The sequence below is a fragment of the Leptodactylus fuscus genome, chromosome 11 (assembly GCF_031893055.1).
Source record: "Leptodactylus fuscus isolate aLepFus1 chromosome 11, aLepFus1.hap2, whole genome shotgun sequence".
Taxonomy (NCBI): Eukaryota; Metazoa; Chordata; class Amphibia; order Anura; family Leptodactylidae; genus Leptodactylus; species Leptodactylus fuscus.
Window position 1 is genome coordinate 39011024 of NC_134275.1, and position 16039 is coordinate 39027062.

At 45.1% G+C, this 16039-nt stretch overlaps 1 protein-coding gene across 1 annotated transcript in view; it reads right to left on the reverse strand.

Annotated features, from left to right (window-relative positions):
- The window catches only part of FGD1 (FYVE, RhoGEF and PH domain containing 1), a 53002-nt gene extending 38143 nt beyond the window's left edge, over window positions 1-14859 (reverse strand). Inside the window, exon 1 of the mRNA XM_075259507.1 lies at window positions 13949-14859. Within this exon, the coding sequence (XP_075115608.1) occupies window positions 13949-13976 (28 nt within the window). The 5' untranslated portion in view covers window positions 13977-14859. The remainder of the gene's footprint in view (window positions 1-13948) is intronic.
- Between the last annotated feature and the right edge of the window lie 1180 nt (window positions 14860-16039).

The window sequence follows — 16039 nt, forward strand, 5'->3', positions numbered from 1 at the left end:
TAAATGGCGTTGCATTGTGCACCCAAGAGTGCTGTGATTTCTAGTCGCAAAAAGTTTGGGTATTGCTGGAGGTTTTCATAACACTTTGGGGGTCGAAACAGAACTCAATTCATTCACATTGGAGAAGGAGTCACAGGGGGACATGGCAATCTTTAGTTGAGACCAAGTAGTGTCATGTAGTCTAACAATTAGTCAAATATCTAAAGTACATCATATATTAGGAGACTGCCCTCTAGGGGCAGAAGGATGAATCTGTATGAAACCTAGTGTGTAAGTATTCATAAGTCTCCTTGGGTTGGATTCTTGTCGGTCTGTACCCCCTAGGTGTCACCATGTCTCATTCTGGCTATTCGCACAGAGTAGGTTTGTTACATTGTGTACTCTTCACAATTTTCCCATTATGATATTAGCAGTACAGTCACTGGAAATTATCTCCAAGGATAATGGCTCTAGGCTGATGTATACAAAGAATGTACCCAACGTGTCACTTTCAAGTAGGTGGAAAAACAGAGAGGTGCCAGCAGGGGTGTAACGAAAGGTTCATGGGGCTCTGGTGTAAGCGCTCAGTTTGGGCTTCTCTGCGCACATCTCCCATCTGTACATTTTTCAGCATTTATATTTTCCTCTCCTTCTCTCTGGGTCCAGGCCACCATGACGACTTGTTCACAATATGTCTGTAGTATACATAAGCTTCCAATTGTGCCACAGATTTCCAAACAAAATCCCTCCTGCTGATCAACTAGTATTTTGCTATTAAAGCGTGACTCTCCTTTCTGACAGTGGAAGGCTGTGTATCATAAATCTCCTCCCTCCAGAGGGCAGGAGGAATGAATTTACGATGCACAGACTGCCAGACATCAAAGGAAATGAAAGACGTTTCCAGCCCTAGTACGTTGAGGCCACCCTCTATAGCTACAGTAGTGATGTCTAGTAAGATAATTCCTTAATATAACAATTTTTCAATGTGTGATCAGTGATGGCCCCCTGCGTACAGCACCTCCACTGAAGTCATGCACTCCAAGTGGCTGTGTCTGGTAATGCAGCTCAACTCATATACTTGGGTGGGCTGAGCTGCACCACCAGGCACAGCCACTTCTATACAGCCTATGCTGGTACTGGTCGTTAAAGGTAAGGCCCAAATTCCAAAAGTGTATTGTAACAATGGTTGTTAATGTAAAATCCTGAAAAAAGCCTTAAAGTTCCTTAAAACTGGAATTACACTATGGATCTGTAAGGGTTCCCCCAAGGATCACAGAAGCTATAGCTGTCACTTTTACATTAGGAAGAGCTAGATGATTTAAGACTAGTCCAGAACATGGCTATAAATGCAGGTAATGGATCCAACAAATCTCAGCCTGGACACTGCACTTTACCTGCTTATTAAGGTAAGAGTATGAGTGTGGACTCAATGCCAAAGGCTGTCCTAGATAAGTATATATATACAGAGTGTGAACATGAGATAAGGAATGAATACAAAAGTGTACAGGAGCCCTTAGTCTTTTGTTGCCCTGTTTCCACCAGGTGGCACTGTCTTATAGGATGTATAGATAGGTATGCATCTTCTTTTACATATGTCTGCGCTGGAGAAAATGTAGAACACATGTGAGACGTTTTATACTATATGGTTAGTACAGCAAGAAATGCTTCAACGTGGACAGGGCCGTACTGAAGAACATTAGCGTAAGACATCCAAACCCTCCCCAAGGTTATTTTATGAATGCAGAGTCCAGCAAACATCTTGGACAATAAAGTTCTGCAACCCTGGCAATTTCTATATAGAAAAACATACACAATAGATTCCATTAAAGCCAATGGGGTAGCCCAGGATACGTTGGTTTTTTAAAGAGATTTAAAGCTATGCTCACATTTGCGAAATATAAAACAAAACAAAGACACCGAGCGCACTAAGTGTAGTATTTGAGAATACACAGATGATTAAAAACTGGGTAAGTATTAACGTGGACCAGATGACCTCTCACCTTATGAGGTTGTGGATAGTCACAACACTTGAAATCGTATTCGGGTGAGAGTGGCAGCAGTTCAATCCGTCACCGGAGAACCGGAGGAAATACTGAAGAGGAAAAAGGGGACCAAAGGTCCGTTGAGGGAGAACCGTGCACACTGGTATGTTTAGGAAGATGGTAAACCAGGGTCCAATCACATAGGGTTTATGGGATAGTTAAAAATACAGCATATAGCACGACGCTTTTTAGGCCTTACACTGGCCCTTTCTCAAGTGCAAAAAACAAGAGCAGGTCCTGTCAGGTCAGAAGCGTCTGACCTAACGGGACCTGCTCTCATTTTTTGCACTTGAGAAAGGGCCAGTGTAAGGCCTGAAACACGTCGTGCTATATGCTGTATTTTTAACTATCCCATAAACCCTATGTGATTGGACCCTGGTTTACCATCTTCCTAAACATACCAGTGTGCGTGGTTCTCCCTCAACGGACCTTTGGTCCCCTTTTTCCTCTTCATGCTCACATTTGCGTCAGTGAGAATGGAAAACCCAATCTGTCTAGTCATCTTTAGACAGATTGGGTTTTCCGTTCCTCTGATAGATCAGAAGAACAGACAAGCTGATGAAGATGTGATCAGAGCTTTGTTAAGGGGTTCTCTGTAATGACCAAAATACATATAGTGAAAGATTATAAATAAACCACATGCATCCCCTCCTGTCTACGATTTGTTGATGGAATTAAAGGGTTGATGACTTATCCTAAAGATAGGTTACTAATATGAGATCTGTGAGGGTCTGACTCCCTGTACCCCATAGAGGTTCTTAGGCACTGATGCACAGAGAATGGAGCAGAAAGAACACAGCGCTGTTCCCTGTGTAGTGGCAGTCTTCCTCTTTCTCTTCCGTTTTTCCTTAGCTGCTATGGACTCCTAGTACCGTATTTTTCGGACTATAAGACGCACCTAGGTTTTAGAGGAGGAAAATAGGGAAAAAAAATTTTGAAGCAAAAAATGGTAAAATATTTAATATAAGGGAGTTGTAGTTTTGCAACAGCTGCAAGGCCACATTGACAGGTGACCCTGCAGCTGTACGGGGATGCATAGAGTGTTTTTTTTTGTGGGGCCAGCTGTACTTTTTAGTTATACCATTTTGGGGAATATCTATTGCTTAGATCACCTTGTATTGAAAAAAAACCCGGTGGTTTATGATATATATTTTTTTTTTTTTTTTTTTTTTCTAGGGACAGGAGGTGATTTAGAACTTTTATTTATATTTTTAAAGCTTTTTTTTTTTTACTATTTTATTCCCCCCCGGGGGCTTGAACCTGCGTTCACTTGATTGCAAGTCCCATAGACGGCAATACAACTGTATTGCCGTCTATGGGACATTCTGTCTATTAGTATTACGGCTGGTCATAGAGACCAGCCGCAATACTAATACAGCAGTGACAGGCCTGGGAGCCTCATTAGGCTCCCGGCTGTCACCCGAACAGGTCGGCTCCTGCGATATCGCCGCGCAGGAGCCGGCCTGCAACTCTACAGGTACGGGGCCGGTGGGGACCGGCCCTGGGGGAGAAGGCCACCGATACTGACCCGGCATCCGCTGTACTAGAGAGGCGGATGCCGGGGAGGGATAGACGCTGGCACAGGTGCCGGGGCCTGAGACATCGCTGCGCTCCACTGTCCTGCCTGAAGCCAGCGGCGGGGGGACGGAGGAGCGGAATAGCATCACTCTCCCGCTGCTGGCTTCATGCAGGGCAGAGGAGCACAGCGATGTCTCAGGCCCCGGCGTCTATCCCTTTCCGGCTTCCGCCTCTCTAGTACAGCGGGTGCCAGGCGCCACATTCGGACTATAAGACGCACCCTTCTTTTCCCCCCAAATTTTGGGGAAAAAAAGTGCGTCTTATAGTCCGAAAAATACGGTATATCTTCTCTTCTCAGCTTATGTGTGTCTACGTCTGTGTTATATTACTGTGTATTATCCTGCATCTGTATTACTATGCTGCTGTAACATGCTGAAATTTCCCCAATGTGGGACTATTAAAGAATTATCTTATCTTATCTTAATGCAGATCAACTCCCATTCATTTGAATAGGAGCTAAGCTGCAGTACCTCAGTTCTGGCATCACTCACAGAAGGCGCTGTCTGCTTCCTGCTCCATTCTCTGTGCATCAGCTGCTGAGAACAGGAGCAAAGGGATGTATGAATAAAAAAGAAAAAAGAAGTGACCAAGAATTAGAAACATAGGGAAAAAACTTTATAATAAAATACACTGCAGCTGCTGAATAACCTCTTCTTAAAGACAGAGGGAGCACTACAATGATTGGTAAAGGAAGAAAAAAAGCAATGCCTCATGCCGCACAGTTCACCTCTGAGTAATGTCTGATCCTGACATCAGAACGGGAGTTTTACACTAACATATAATACTAATATATTATGTACAGACATGTGATGTCAATGGAGCAGTCTCAGTGGCGTAACTACCGAGGTAGCGGCTGCCACAGGGCCCGGGACATTAGGAGCCGGGCGATAGCCGCTACCGCTGCAGTTTTTTTCTTATCTTAATAGGTCGTTACCGGCTGGAGTTACTCCAGCCGGTAATGGGCCCTATTTATTTACCGATTCTGACAGGGGCCGGGATTGGTAAGTGATGCCACGGGCCCCACAAGCATCATTATTATACTTGGGGGGGTCTTTTCAAATCCCCGAGTATAATGATCAGAGGTCCAGGGAAGGTAAGAGAACATAAAAACCGTGTTATTTACCTCTTCGCAATCCAGGCAGACTTCTCTTCGGGCAGGCTTCTGTGACTCTTCCTGACGTCACATGACCTGGGCCTGCGTCCCGGGTCATGTGACGTCCCAGAAATCATTGAAAATGGCCGACACCAGGGAGGACTGCAGCGGAGCCGGAGATAGGTAAGTAACAGTGTTTTTTATGTTGGTACCCCCCTTTGATCTACAATTATTATACTCTGGGGTCTGAAAAGACTCCAGAGTATAATTGTTCATGGGTGTCCACAGTGGGGCATAATACTATGTATAGGGGCCACTATGGGACAAAATACTGTGTGCAGAGGCCACTATGGAGCATAATACTTTGTGCAGGGGACAGTATGGGACATAATACTGTGTGTAGGGGTCACTAATGGGCATAATACTGTGTGCAGGGGCCACTATGGGGCATAATACTGTGTATAGGGGTCACTATGGGGCATAAGACTGTGTGTAGGGGCCACTATAGGACATAATACTGTGTGCAGGGGCCACTATGGGGTATAATACTGTGTGTAGTGGCCACTATGTGACATAATACTGTGTTCAGGGCCCACTATGGGGGATAATACTGTGTGCAGGGGCCACTATGGGGCATAATACTGTGTGCAGGGGCCACCATGGGGCATAATACTGTGTGTAGGGGCCACTATGGGGCATAATACTGTGTGCAGGGGCCACCATGGGGCATAATACTGTGTGCAGGGGCCACTATGGGGGATAATACTGTGTGCAGGGGCCACTATGGGGCATAATACTGTGTGCAGGGGCCACCATGGGGCATAATACTGTGTGCAGGGACCACCATGGGGCATAATACTGTGTGCAGGGGCCACCATGGGGCATAATACTGTGTGCAGGGGTCACCATGGGGCATAATACTGTGTGCAGGGGCCACCATGGGGCATAACACTGTGTGTAGGGGCCACCATGGGGCATAATACTGTGTGCAGGGGCCACCATGGGGCATAATACTGTGTGCAGGGGCCACTATGGGGCATAATACTGTGTGCAGGGGCCACTATGGGGTATAATACTGTGTGCAGGGGACACTATAGGACATAATACTGTGTGCAGGGTACACTATGGGGTATAATACTGTGTGTAGGGGCCACTATGTGACATAATACTGTGTACAGGGGCCACCATGGGGAATAATACTGTGTGCAGGGGCCACTATGGGGCATAATACTGTGTGCAGGGGCCACCATGGGGCATAATACTGTGTGCAGGGGCCACTATGGGGCATAATACTGTGTGCAGGGGCCACCATGGGGCATAATACTGTGTGTAGGGGCCACTATGGGGTATAATACTGTGTGTAGTGGCCACTATGTGACATAATACTGTGTTCAGGGCCCACTATGGGGGATAATACTGTGTGCAGGGGCCACCATGGGGCATAATACTGTGTGCAGGGACCACCATGGGGCATAATACTGTGTGCAGGGGCCACCATGGGGCATAATACTGTGTGCAGGGGCCACCATGGGGCATAATACTGTGTGCAGGGGCCACCATGGGGTATAACACTGTGTGTAGGGGCCACCATGGGGCATAATACTGTGTGCAGGGGCCACCATGGGGCATAATACTGTGTGCAGGGGCCACTATGGGGCATAATACTGTGTGCAGGGGCCACTATGGGGTATAATACTGTGTGCAGGGGACACTATAGGACATAATACTGTGTGCAGGGTACACTATGGGGTATAATACTGTGTGTAGGGGCCACTATGTGACATAATACTGTGTACAGGGGCCACCATGGGGCATAATACTGTGTGTAGGGGCCACTATGGGGGATAATACTGTGTGCAGGGGCCACCATGGGCCATAATACTGTGTGTAGGGGCCACTAATGGGCATAATACTGTGTACAGGGGCCACTACGGGGCATATACAGTGTGTGTAGGGGCCACTATGGGGCATAATAGAGAGCGCAGGTATGTGGAGGGGGCCTCATGTTAAAAGTTTGCCACGGGGCCCTTCCATTCCTAGTTACGCCACTGAGCATTCTTATATACGTGTATACAGATGTATAAGGTGTAGCTGCACTAAAAGTCCTCTGGTAATACAACAAAGCCATAGTTATATCCACGTGCAACAAAAAACTTCTGCATGGAAAATGACCTGCGGTGCGGTAGATCAATGAATGGAAAACTGCTGCAAATCTGTAACTAAATCTGCATGTAAAACTAAGATCACACAGGACAGATCTGCTGCAGGATTTCTATAGCGGTTCCAGCCATGGCAAGCTATCCGAAATTGGCTGGAACTCGATTCTGTGGCTGAACCAGAAACAATAATAGACATAGTATGGTTTAAAAACTTGCAGCGTAAGACACTTTGCACTGCGGGTTTTTCCTATGATTGGTGGATTATCCCCTATCTACATGACTGGGAATAAGTGTCTGATCGGTGAGGGTCTGATCACCAGGCTCCTCAATGATCAGGAGGACGAGGAACCAAAAGTCCTCCTAAGGTCTCCTTGTGAATGGCGCGCCAGTGCCCTTGCCATGCTATAGGGATGTCGGAACTGTACTATCCGGCAGTGCCTGCAGACCCATAGAAGTGAATATAGCATCGGTCACACATATGGTGCTCCATTCTCAAGGTGGTCACCCATTCTCTGATTGACAGGGCACTAGTGATAGGGCCCCCAACCACTGGACACTTATCCCTATCACAGCACAATCCCTTTAAATCCCATCGTGTGCACTGCTACTGTACATCACAGTGAACTCGCCCTGTCTGTTCCTGACTCAAAACAAGAAAACACAATGAATATCTTTACGTCCCGTGCGCAATAAACGTGAGGTTTGGAAGCCTGTTAATAGACAACAGGGAGGGATTTATAAAGACTGGTGCTCTCAGGTCTCACTTTCTTAAAAAATGCCGAGCATAGTGCAGCCATTACAATGCGGTGCAACGAATGTGCCCGATTTACTCCCCGACATACAGGTTAGTAGATTCCCCCAATGAGTCGAGTAGAGAGTAGCGGGGGTTGTATATTTTCCCCTCCCTGGAGTAACCCTTTAAGTCTAGCTTCCACCCAAGGTTCACCATTCTTCACCCACCTGCACAAGGCCGCTGACATCACCATCACAATGACGTCAGTCACACAATGCACTCACTATTTTTGGCCCCAGGTACTCCATATCTGTGGTCAATGTGCAGCTGTGACAGGGATCACTGCTCTCTGTGAATGCAGTTATTTTCAGGTAACCCTGCTGGTGTGAACTGACCCCTATCACAACCCCTGAGCTGCACTATGTATGTCACTCTCCACAGCAGCGCTCTCGGGATAAACAATAGCGCCCTGTGTATTCCTCTCCATATTACATTACGGTATAATCCAATATATTGTAATATGAATCAGTGGTTTATGGGAGCCATGAGACACTCTCTGGACTGTACACGTGTAGCAGAGCTGAATGTGTCATGTGAAGATGTCATCTTGTAATGAGTTATCTGCGGATTTACATAGGACTGCAGGTCCTGGAGACATGAATGGAGCAGACTCATGGAAATCAGATTTCTTTACAGATCAACATCAAAAGGACCCAGAGACATTAGGCTCTGTTCACACTTGTGTCAACGGTATCCTTGTACTGAGCAAAAACAAATATACTTGAATAATGTCAATGAAGGAGATCTGTTACACTGATCAGAATCCATCATGGCTCCTAGAAGAATAGAGCCCTAAGCTCTATTCTTATTATCATCAAACCAGAAGAAAAAGGAATATAGTGGAGTGCCATCAGATGGCGGAAACCAATGGTGCCCATCAACTTGCTGAGTAAATTTTTCCATCAAATAAAATGGAAGTGTGAACAGAGCCTTAGATTGTCAAGATTCGCTAAAGTATTTCTTAGGAGGACTGCGGGTGTCACAGTGCCAGGCATTTAGACAAGGGAAGGGGGGGGGCAGTTTGGGTTCTGCCACGCTATCCGTCAATTTGATAGTAAGAATGGTGCTGCATGCTGTGCTGTTTTTCCCATAAAGAAAGATGAAAGTGTGAACAGAGTCTTAGTTTGGCATGATCTGGAAATATAAGTTTCTAGAGGACTACTAGTGTCAAAAGGTAGTAAAGTGGAGTAACTGATATATAAAGGTTATGCACCAGGGTAGTTCAAAACAAAAAATGAAAAAGTGCACTAAAATATAACTTTTATTAATAAAGCTAAAAGCCTAAATAACCACACGATAAAAATGGTCAATTCAATAAGGCCTTATTGAATTGACCATTTTTATCGTGTGGTTATTTAGGCTTTTAGCTTTATTAATAAAAGTTATATTTTAGTGCACTTTTTCATTTTTTGTTTGGGACTACTAGTGTCGCAGTGCCAGCCATTTACCATGGAGGAGGGTCAATGCGTCATTTTGACAGTTAGAATAATGCTGCATGCTGCGCTATATGACCAGCAGTAAGATGGAAGTGTGAATGAAGCCTCAGGCTAGGTTCGCACTAGCGCTGGGTTCTCAAATGTCCTGAACAAAGGAGAGCTGTTACCTGTGGACTATAATAGGTATCACCGGGTGTCCATTGGGTTCCACCTTTTTTATACTGGAACTGGCAGAGAGAAAAGTCCACCGCGCAGGACTTTTCTCTCCCCCGATTTTCAGTGGAGTCTCAGACTCAGATGTGAACCTAGCCTCAGATTAGTAAGATCTGCTAAAGTAATACTTAGGAGGAGCGCTGGTGTCATGGTGCCATGCAGTTAACAAGGCAGAGGGCATTTTGACAAGAAGAATTGTGCTGCATGCTATGCTATATTCATCAAACAGGATGGAATTGTGAATAGAGCCTTAGCCATAGGATCCATTCGTGTAAAGCTCAGGAGGACCAATGGTCTCACAGTATAGGAGCAGAGGGTGGATGTGACATGGAGCAGTCAGCTCGGCTAAATCTGTAGGTCACTGGCGTGTACAAGAAGGGATATGCTGCGCAGGTTGAAAGGAAGTAAAAATAACAGGTTACCGCTCTACTCTATGAAACCACAACGGATTTTTTCTCTTTAAATGTCATCCATTGTTTCCTTGCCGTACAACAGTCGGTCAGATCACGTACCCATCCCACCATTTAAGGAAGCCTGCCATGTCTGTTCCCTGACACGCGACGTCCTTTATCTCCTGCGCTGTGCCCTCATGTCTGCTTCCTCTGTGGAAGATACTGTAACTGCAGAAACCTGACACTGTCATGTTGCGTCTATAGGCCGAGCGGGACTAGACTGTATAATACATATATATATGCTGGTGTAATGCTGCCATGAGCTTAGCACAGGCAAAGCATCAGCAAAAGATGCCAAGGCACACAGCCTAATGGCTGTCCTAGAAAGCTAGATAACACTGCTGGGGGTCCCAACAAAATGCCCTCCAAATCAATGATAGAAGCAGAACCATACCGGGGTGGCCACAAACTAATGAAGCACTCCAGAAATAATGTTTATTATGGATATGCAAATCAGCATGTAAGTGCACTGGGAGTGGGGCCTGATTTAGGAGCACTGCCTATAGACAGCAGAGACACATAAATAAGGCTCCGCCCACAGTGCACTTCCCAGCTGATTCCTATATCCAGAAAGAGATGAACTTCTCGCATGGCTTCATTGGTTTTTCTGCTCCTACTAAAGGCCCCTATATGGCACTATTATTAGTTTGGGATCCATTTTAGACCTGACAGACTCCCTTTAAGGTGGAATTCTCCTTTAAACAAGCTACACTAAAAGTCACTCGGATGACTAGTGAGACAAGACCTAGTTCCCCATTAAGACTGGGTAAACACGAACATGTGAAAAATCATCCAAAAAGCAGACAATTTTTTTTATACATGTGTGCAGTGTAAAATCGTGCACAGTGAACAGCCGATGGGGTGGATTTTACCATACACTATTATGGGTTTGTGTGTGTCTGACCACTGTACACAAGGACCAGAAATACGGCCATCAGCATTGGAGATTGACCCAAACTCTTGGGTCCATCCAGCACGCCGTCATAAAAAATCATAGCCTAATGCATATCTCCCAACCATCCTGGATTATGGGTCCTGTCGGCGGGAGGTATGTATCGGATTCAACCTCACCGGACGCAGATGAGGTGAATACAGTGGTGAAGCAGGAGATCCTGCTTCACCACTGTTCCCCTCCCCATACTCCGGCCTCAGGAGCTGTAGGCGCGATTTGATAACGTCACTCACATTGCGCCTGTAGCTCTCTGTGCACTCCAAGAGAGGAGACAGAGAAGCAGGTGAACGAGGAGAGATGGATAGTGATTTTAAACTTTGGGGGAGCATTAGACTGGGGTGAGATAAAAGGGGGACATTAAACTAGTGGCAGATGAAAGGAAACACACTGGTGGCAGATAGGGGGGACATTAAACTGGCGGCAGATAAAGGGGGACATTAAAATAGTGGCAGATGAGGGGACATTAAATTGGTGGCAGATGAAGGGGGACATTAAACTGGGGCAGGAGGAGAGGGACTTCATACTGGAGGAGAACATTATAACGTAGGGTCTTATAATGTTAGGGTGACTGTAGGAGCATTATACTGTGTGGGGGACAAAGAAAAATGGATGAGAATGGGCGGAGTCAATGTAGAAGTGGGCAGAGCTAAATTTAAATTTTGTCCCTTTTTCTGTCCTGTTCATTATTCTAATGGACCAAAGTCATATACTAGAAGCCATGTGCTTAGTGCTACGGACCATTCATGCCTCATGCAAATAGTAAAGGTGTTACGACTGAGCCAGTCCCTATTGATCCATAGAACCGTGCCGTGTGCTGCATTACATCACCTTTACTTGACAGTATAGGCACATAGACTTCAATGAGTGGCATAGTGCAGATGCATGTTGCCATGTGCATAAGTCCATTTTTAGCAAAGTGTGCGTTTGGGTAGACACAATAATATACAAGCCCTACATCAGAATCACCTAATCCACATTACAGCGGATCCCGGTCTCCTGGGGTTTACTAATGGAACCCTGCAGACATAACTAATAGACCTATCTACTGTACCCCAGGGACACTGTTTGGGAGGAGAAGCGAGCAGTCACAGGAGGCGAGGAGTGGCGGTTTAATATTTTTGGTAGGGACTGATGAATGGCCTTGCTCGGGAGCCAGCAGCTGTACACTGAATTAATTATTAACTCTTATCTTAATTATTAATCAAGTGATGAGTAATTCTCAGAGATCAGGCAGCCGAGCGAGACGTCAACCTGCTTCACCTCAGCGCCATGTGCTGCCCTGTAATTGATGTCTAGGTAAGGATTCTGGGTAATATGGTCTAAATTAGTCGGATTACATCTTGGTAATTGAAACAAAAGAGCTTACACCAAAAGAGACCATAATAATGAGAGCTGGGACAATATCAGGTCAATGGAGTCTGTACAAAGGGGCAGCGTCAGGGTCAGAATGGCCCACCGGAGGACCCCAGACTCAGAAGACAACCATCTATGAAGATGCAAGTGGAGATGATCACTTAAAGGGATTGACCAGCACTATGATAATGATGGCTTAGGTTATCAATATCAGATTGGTGGGAGTCAGGCACCCAATATTCCACTGACCAGTGGTCAGGCATCTGGAGAAGTACTTCAACTTCTTGCTAAGCACAGTAACATACAGTATAGAGTGACTTAGGGTAGATCCATCAATATCAGATTGGCGTGAGTCAAGCACACGACACCTCACCAACCAATGGTCAAGTGGTTGCAGGAGTGCTGAGGCCTTTTACCAAGCACAGTGCCATACATTGTAAAGTGGCTGTTCTAGGTATTGCAGATCAATTGCATTCATTTCAATGGGACTGAACATGACATGACCTGTGCCGAAGAGCTCGTCTGAGTACCGCAACTTCAAACAGTCGATCGGCAGCAGGGCTGAATGCCAACCTCCCCTACAAAACAACCTGGTACTGACCAATGCTAAGAATAGGTGGTCAATATTTTAGTCCCAGAAACTCCCTTTAAAGTGGACAACACATTTAATGAATACCTTTACAGTGGACAAATCATCTAATGTGTATTTGGCAAAAATTGGGAAAAGAAGAGGATCGACGTGCTTTCCAATTGTGAACACATGGCTGATGTGTATGTGCATGTGTATAGGTAGGTCAAAAGTTTTGGACTGGCCCACCAGAGTACTAGAGGATCCTCCTGTAGACCGTAGACTCCTTTGAAGGACTATGGTTTATTTCTTATGGGTTGTTTGAGGGTGGGCCACAGAATCATTTTTAACCTGGTGGAATCAAGGAACCTCACTCCAACAATGTAGGTCAAGAGGACTAGCGGTCAGATGTATAAGGTGGGTTCACATCTAAGTCCAAGTCTCTGTTCAGAATCTCAATTGCAGTGTCCATCTAAAATCGCCAGAAAAAAAAAGTCCTGCAAACCCAAATTTTTCATCTGGTGCTCAGTTAAAAAGATCAGACACCTGATGGATCCCATTACAGTCAATGAGCTCCGTTGGGCTCCATCGGTGTCCAGTATTTTAGTGGTCAGTTTGTCCTTTGTTCTGGTCTTTTGATGGACCAGAACAACGGACACCCCAATGCTATTGTACACCATCTATTCAAGGTGTATAGTCAACTATACTTCTAAGGTTTATCACATCATGAGTGCCCAATGATACCAGAGAAGGTTCCCATGGAAGTAATAGTGGACATGTTCTAAATATCTAGAGATAGGCCCTAATGGAGTTAACCCTTTCCACATAGCCATAATACTATTGAAATGAATGGGAGTTCTAGATATATTGTCAAAAGTACATAAAAACCCAAAGGGTTTGGTGAACACTCAGATAGAAATTGTGATCCCCACCATGAGACCCCTATTGGATGACAATACGGTGGTATACTTCCACATACATACAGTACACGAGCATTCATCTTAGCTAAAACCAGTAAGACTGAATATTTACACAGGCCCACATGGGAAATTCTCACCAATTTAAGTGGCTTGTTTAAACTGACTATCCCTTTAAGAGGTTTCCTTAACTAGAAGTATTCGGGGGATATCCACTTCTAAATATGTACTTAGGATTTTCCTTGCCTTCTACACTTCCCAGCAAACTTCCATTCTACAGTAAAGGTAAATGAAGAAACAATGCAGGAAATCCGTCAAGGATGCAGGACGTGTGGTGCGTGCTTGGGTTTCCATACCTTTTTACTATATGTTCTTAGAACCAAAACTAGTAAAGAAGAACCGCTTAGACTTACCTCGCAGGTTGCTCTTGTCCATATACATGTCCAAGTAGAGTCACCAGGGGTCAACAGCAACAGGTATGGAGATCTCAGTCTCCTAGGTCCAAGGTAGTTCTAGAGGTTTGCAACCATCTTTGTAGTTGGATGCTTGAGGACACATATAGATTTGGCCATTTAACTCCAAGATCCTTTCCTCAAGTAGGCTGCACCTTGCCTAAGGGTCATAGTCAACCAAATCTTGAAATTTCCATGAGAAAAAGAAAAACATATTCCTCCAAAAAGTAACTATGGACAGACCACTCAGAACATCTTCATGTTACCTTACCCAGGATTAACTCAATGGACACTGATCACTCCAGACATCTGGTTCTCAGAAGTTCTTGACAGATACATGGTTCCATCAAAGATCTTCAAGATCTGTAGGAACGTTCTTCAAAGCTTACATCTTCAGGGCTTTAGCTTCGATTTACAAATCCAAAAAGTTGATGCTGATGTCTTGATGTAAATCCGCTCAGTTCTTTTGATTTGGTCTTGGATATTCTAAAAGGAATCTGAGAAACCCTCAACCTCAAGGATCCTGGTAGGATTCAACACGTGATCCAGGACAATCTTCCAAGCATCGGATGGATCCAAAAAAGTCAGTTACCGTCCTCCAGGTCCCTTGACAGCCATGCAAGTTTTACGTCTAGCTGGTCGGTTGTTAGGAATCTGACAGGGACAGGATATGGGGACATTGGATTGTATCCCAAAATCTTCCCAGGAATCCTCGGTAGTGCTGGGAATCCAGGAACTCAGTCAGAGAGCTTCCTTCTCCTCCTCTTCTGGCAGAGCTCAGCCCCTCTAACAGATTTTTCACTCATTTTTTTTTTTAACCCACTGTAATTTTAGCTGTCGTTAACCCTCCCCGGGCACCACCCCCTCCCCATTCAAAAAGCATTGCCATGGCTACTAATTGAGGCCTATAGGATGGGTGTTAACAAATGAGGGAGCTGCAACTCTGAAAGGCGGAATCACATCTTGTAAGAGGAGGGGGGAGAGAGGAGAAGACGAGGCGAGGAGGAGGGATGGAGGAGGAGAGAGGGGAGTGGAGTGGAAAATACACATGAAAATAGAAAAGAAAGGAGCGAGAAAGAAAAAAAAAAAAACAGGAAAAATTATTCTGATTTTTAACTCTTGATGTGACTAGCCCTTTAAACAGGCAGATCAATTATATTACATGGGAAGAGCAGAAGAGGTTAAAGGGTGAATTAAAGTAATTAACACGTCTTTGATTAAATGGGGGGGGGGGGGGGGTTTGACAAGTAAGTCAATGTGACTCATAAGATTGCAAATGACTAAAGGAGACAATAAGCCAGCCCCATCCATGTGGGTTGTCAGACCTGTTTATCGCTATATGCAACCAATATAGGATTTGCATTGTACATGTAAATGACATATAGTGTGCACAGTGACAAACCACATTCAAACAGTGTTACTAGTGCCTGCTATTATATATGTGGATGTTATTGGTTCCCTGATGTCACCCATATTACTAGATCAGTTATGGGATGAGTGACAACATGTATACGCATCACCTGAGTCAGCAATATAGACATAGATATAACACTACTATGTAAGGACAGGGACCATAGTGGTGGTACAAGTGGCAGCCATAGCTGTCAGCAATCACTAGTATTTGGGACTCTAACGCAGTGTCCATCGAAAAAGGACGGAAGAAACATTGCTGCAAGTCTGACTTTTTCGTCAGGTAGTTTAGGTTTATGAGAACAGACACCGAACAGATTGTTAACCTTCACCAACCCACTGACCTGGAGTCACAGCCCTGTCGCTTTTACCAGCACCATGTTGTATGGAGCGATGACCAAGCATGCACTCAATACATCTTTATGTCAGGTACTAAAACAATGGCGCACCCCAACGTTGGGACCCCACCTATCTGAACCAAATGTAAGAGGAGTTGTCAGGAACAGCCAGATGACGCTACACTCACATCTACGCTTTGATTTCCAATCTTCTGGTCTGCCAGGGAAGAACAACGAAAAGGTCAAAAACGGGTCCTGAAAGTGATAGACATGAGTGGACCTGAGGGACCCCATCGATTATGAT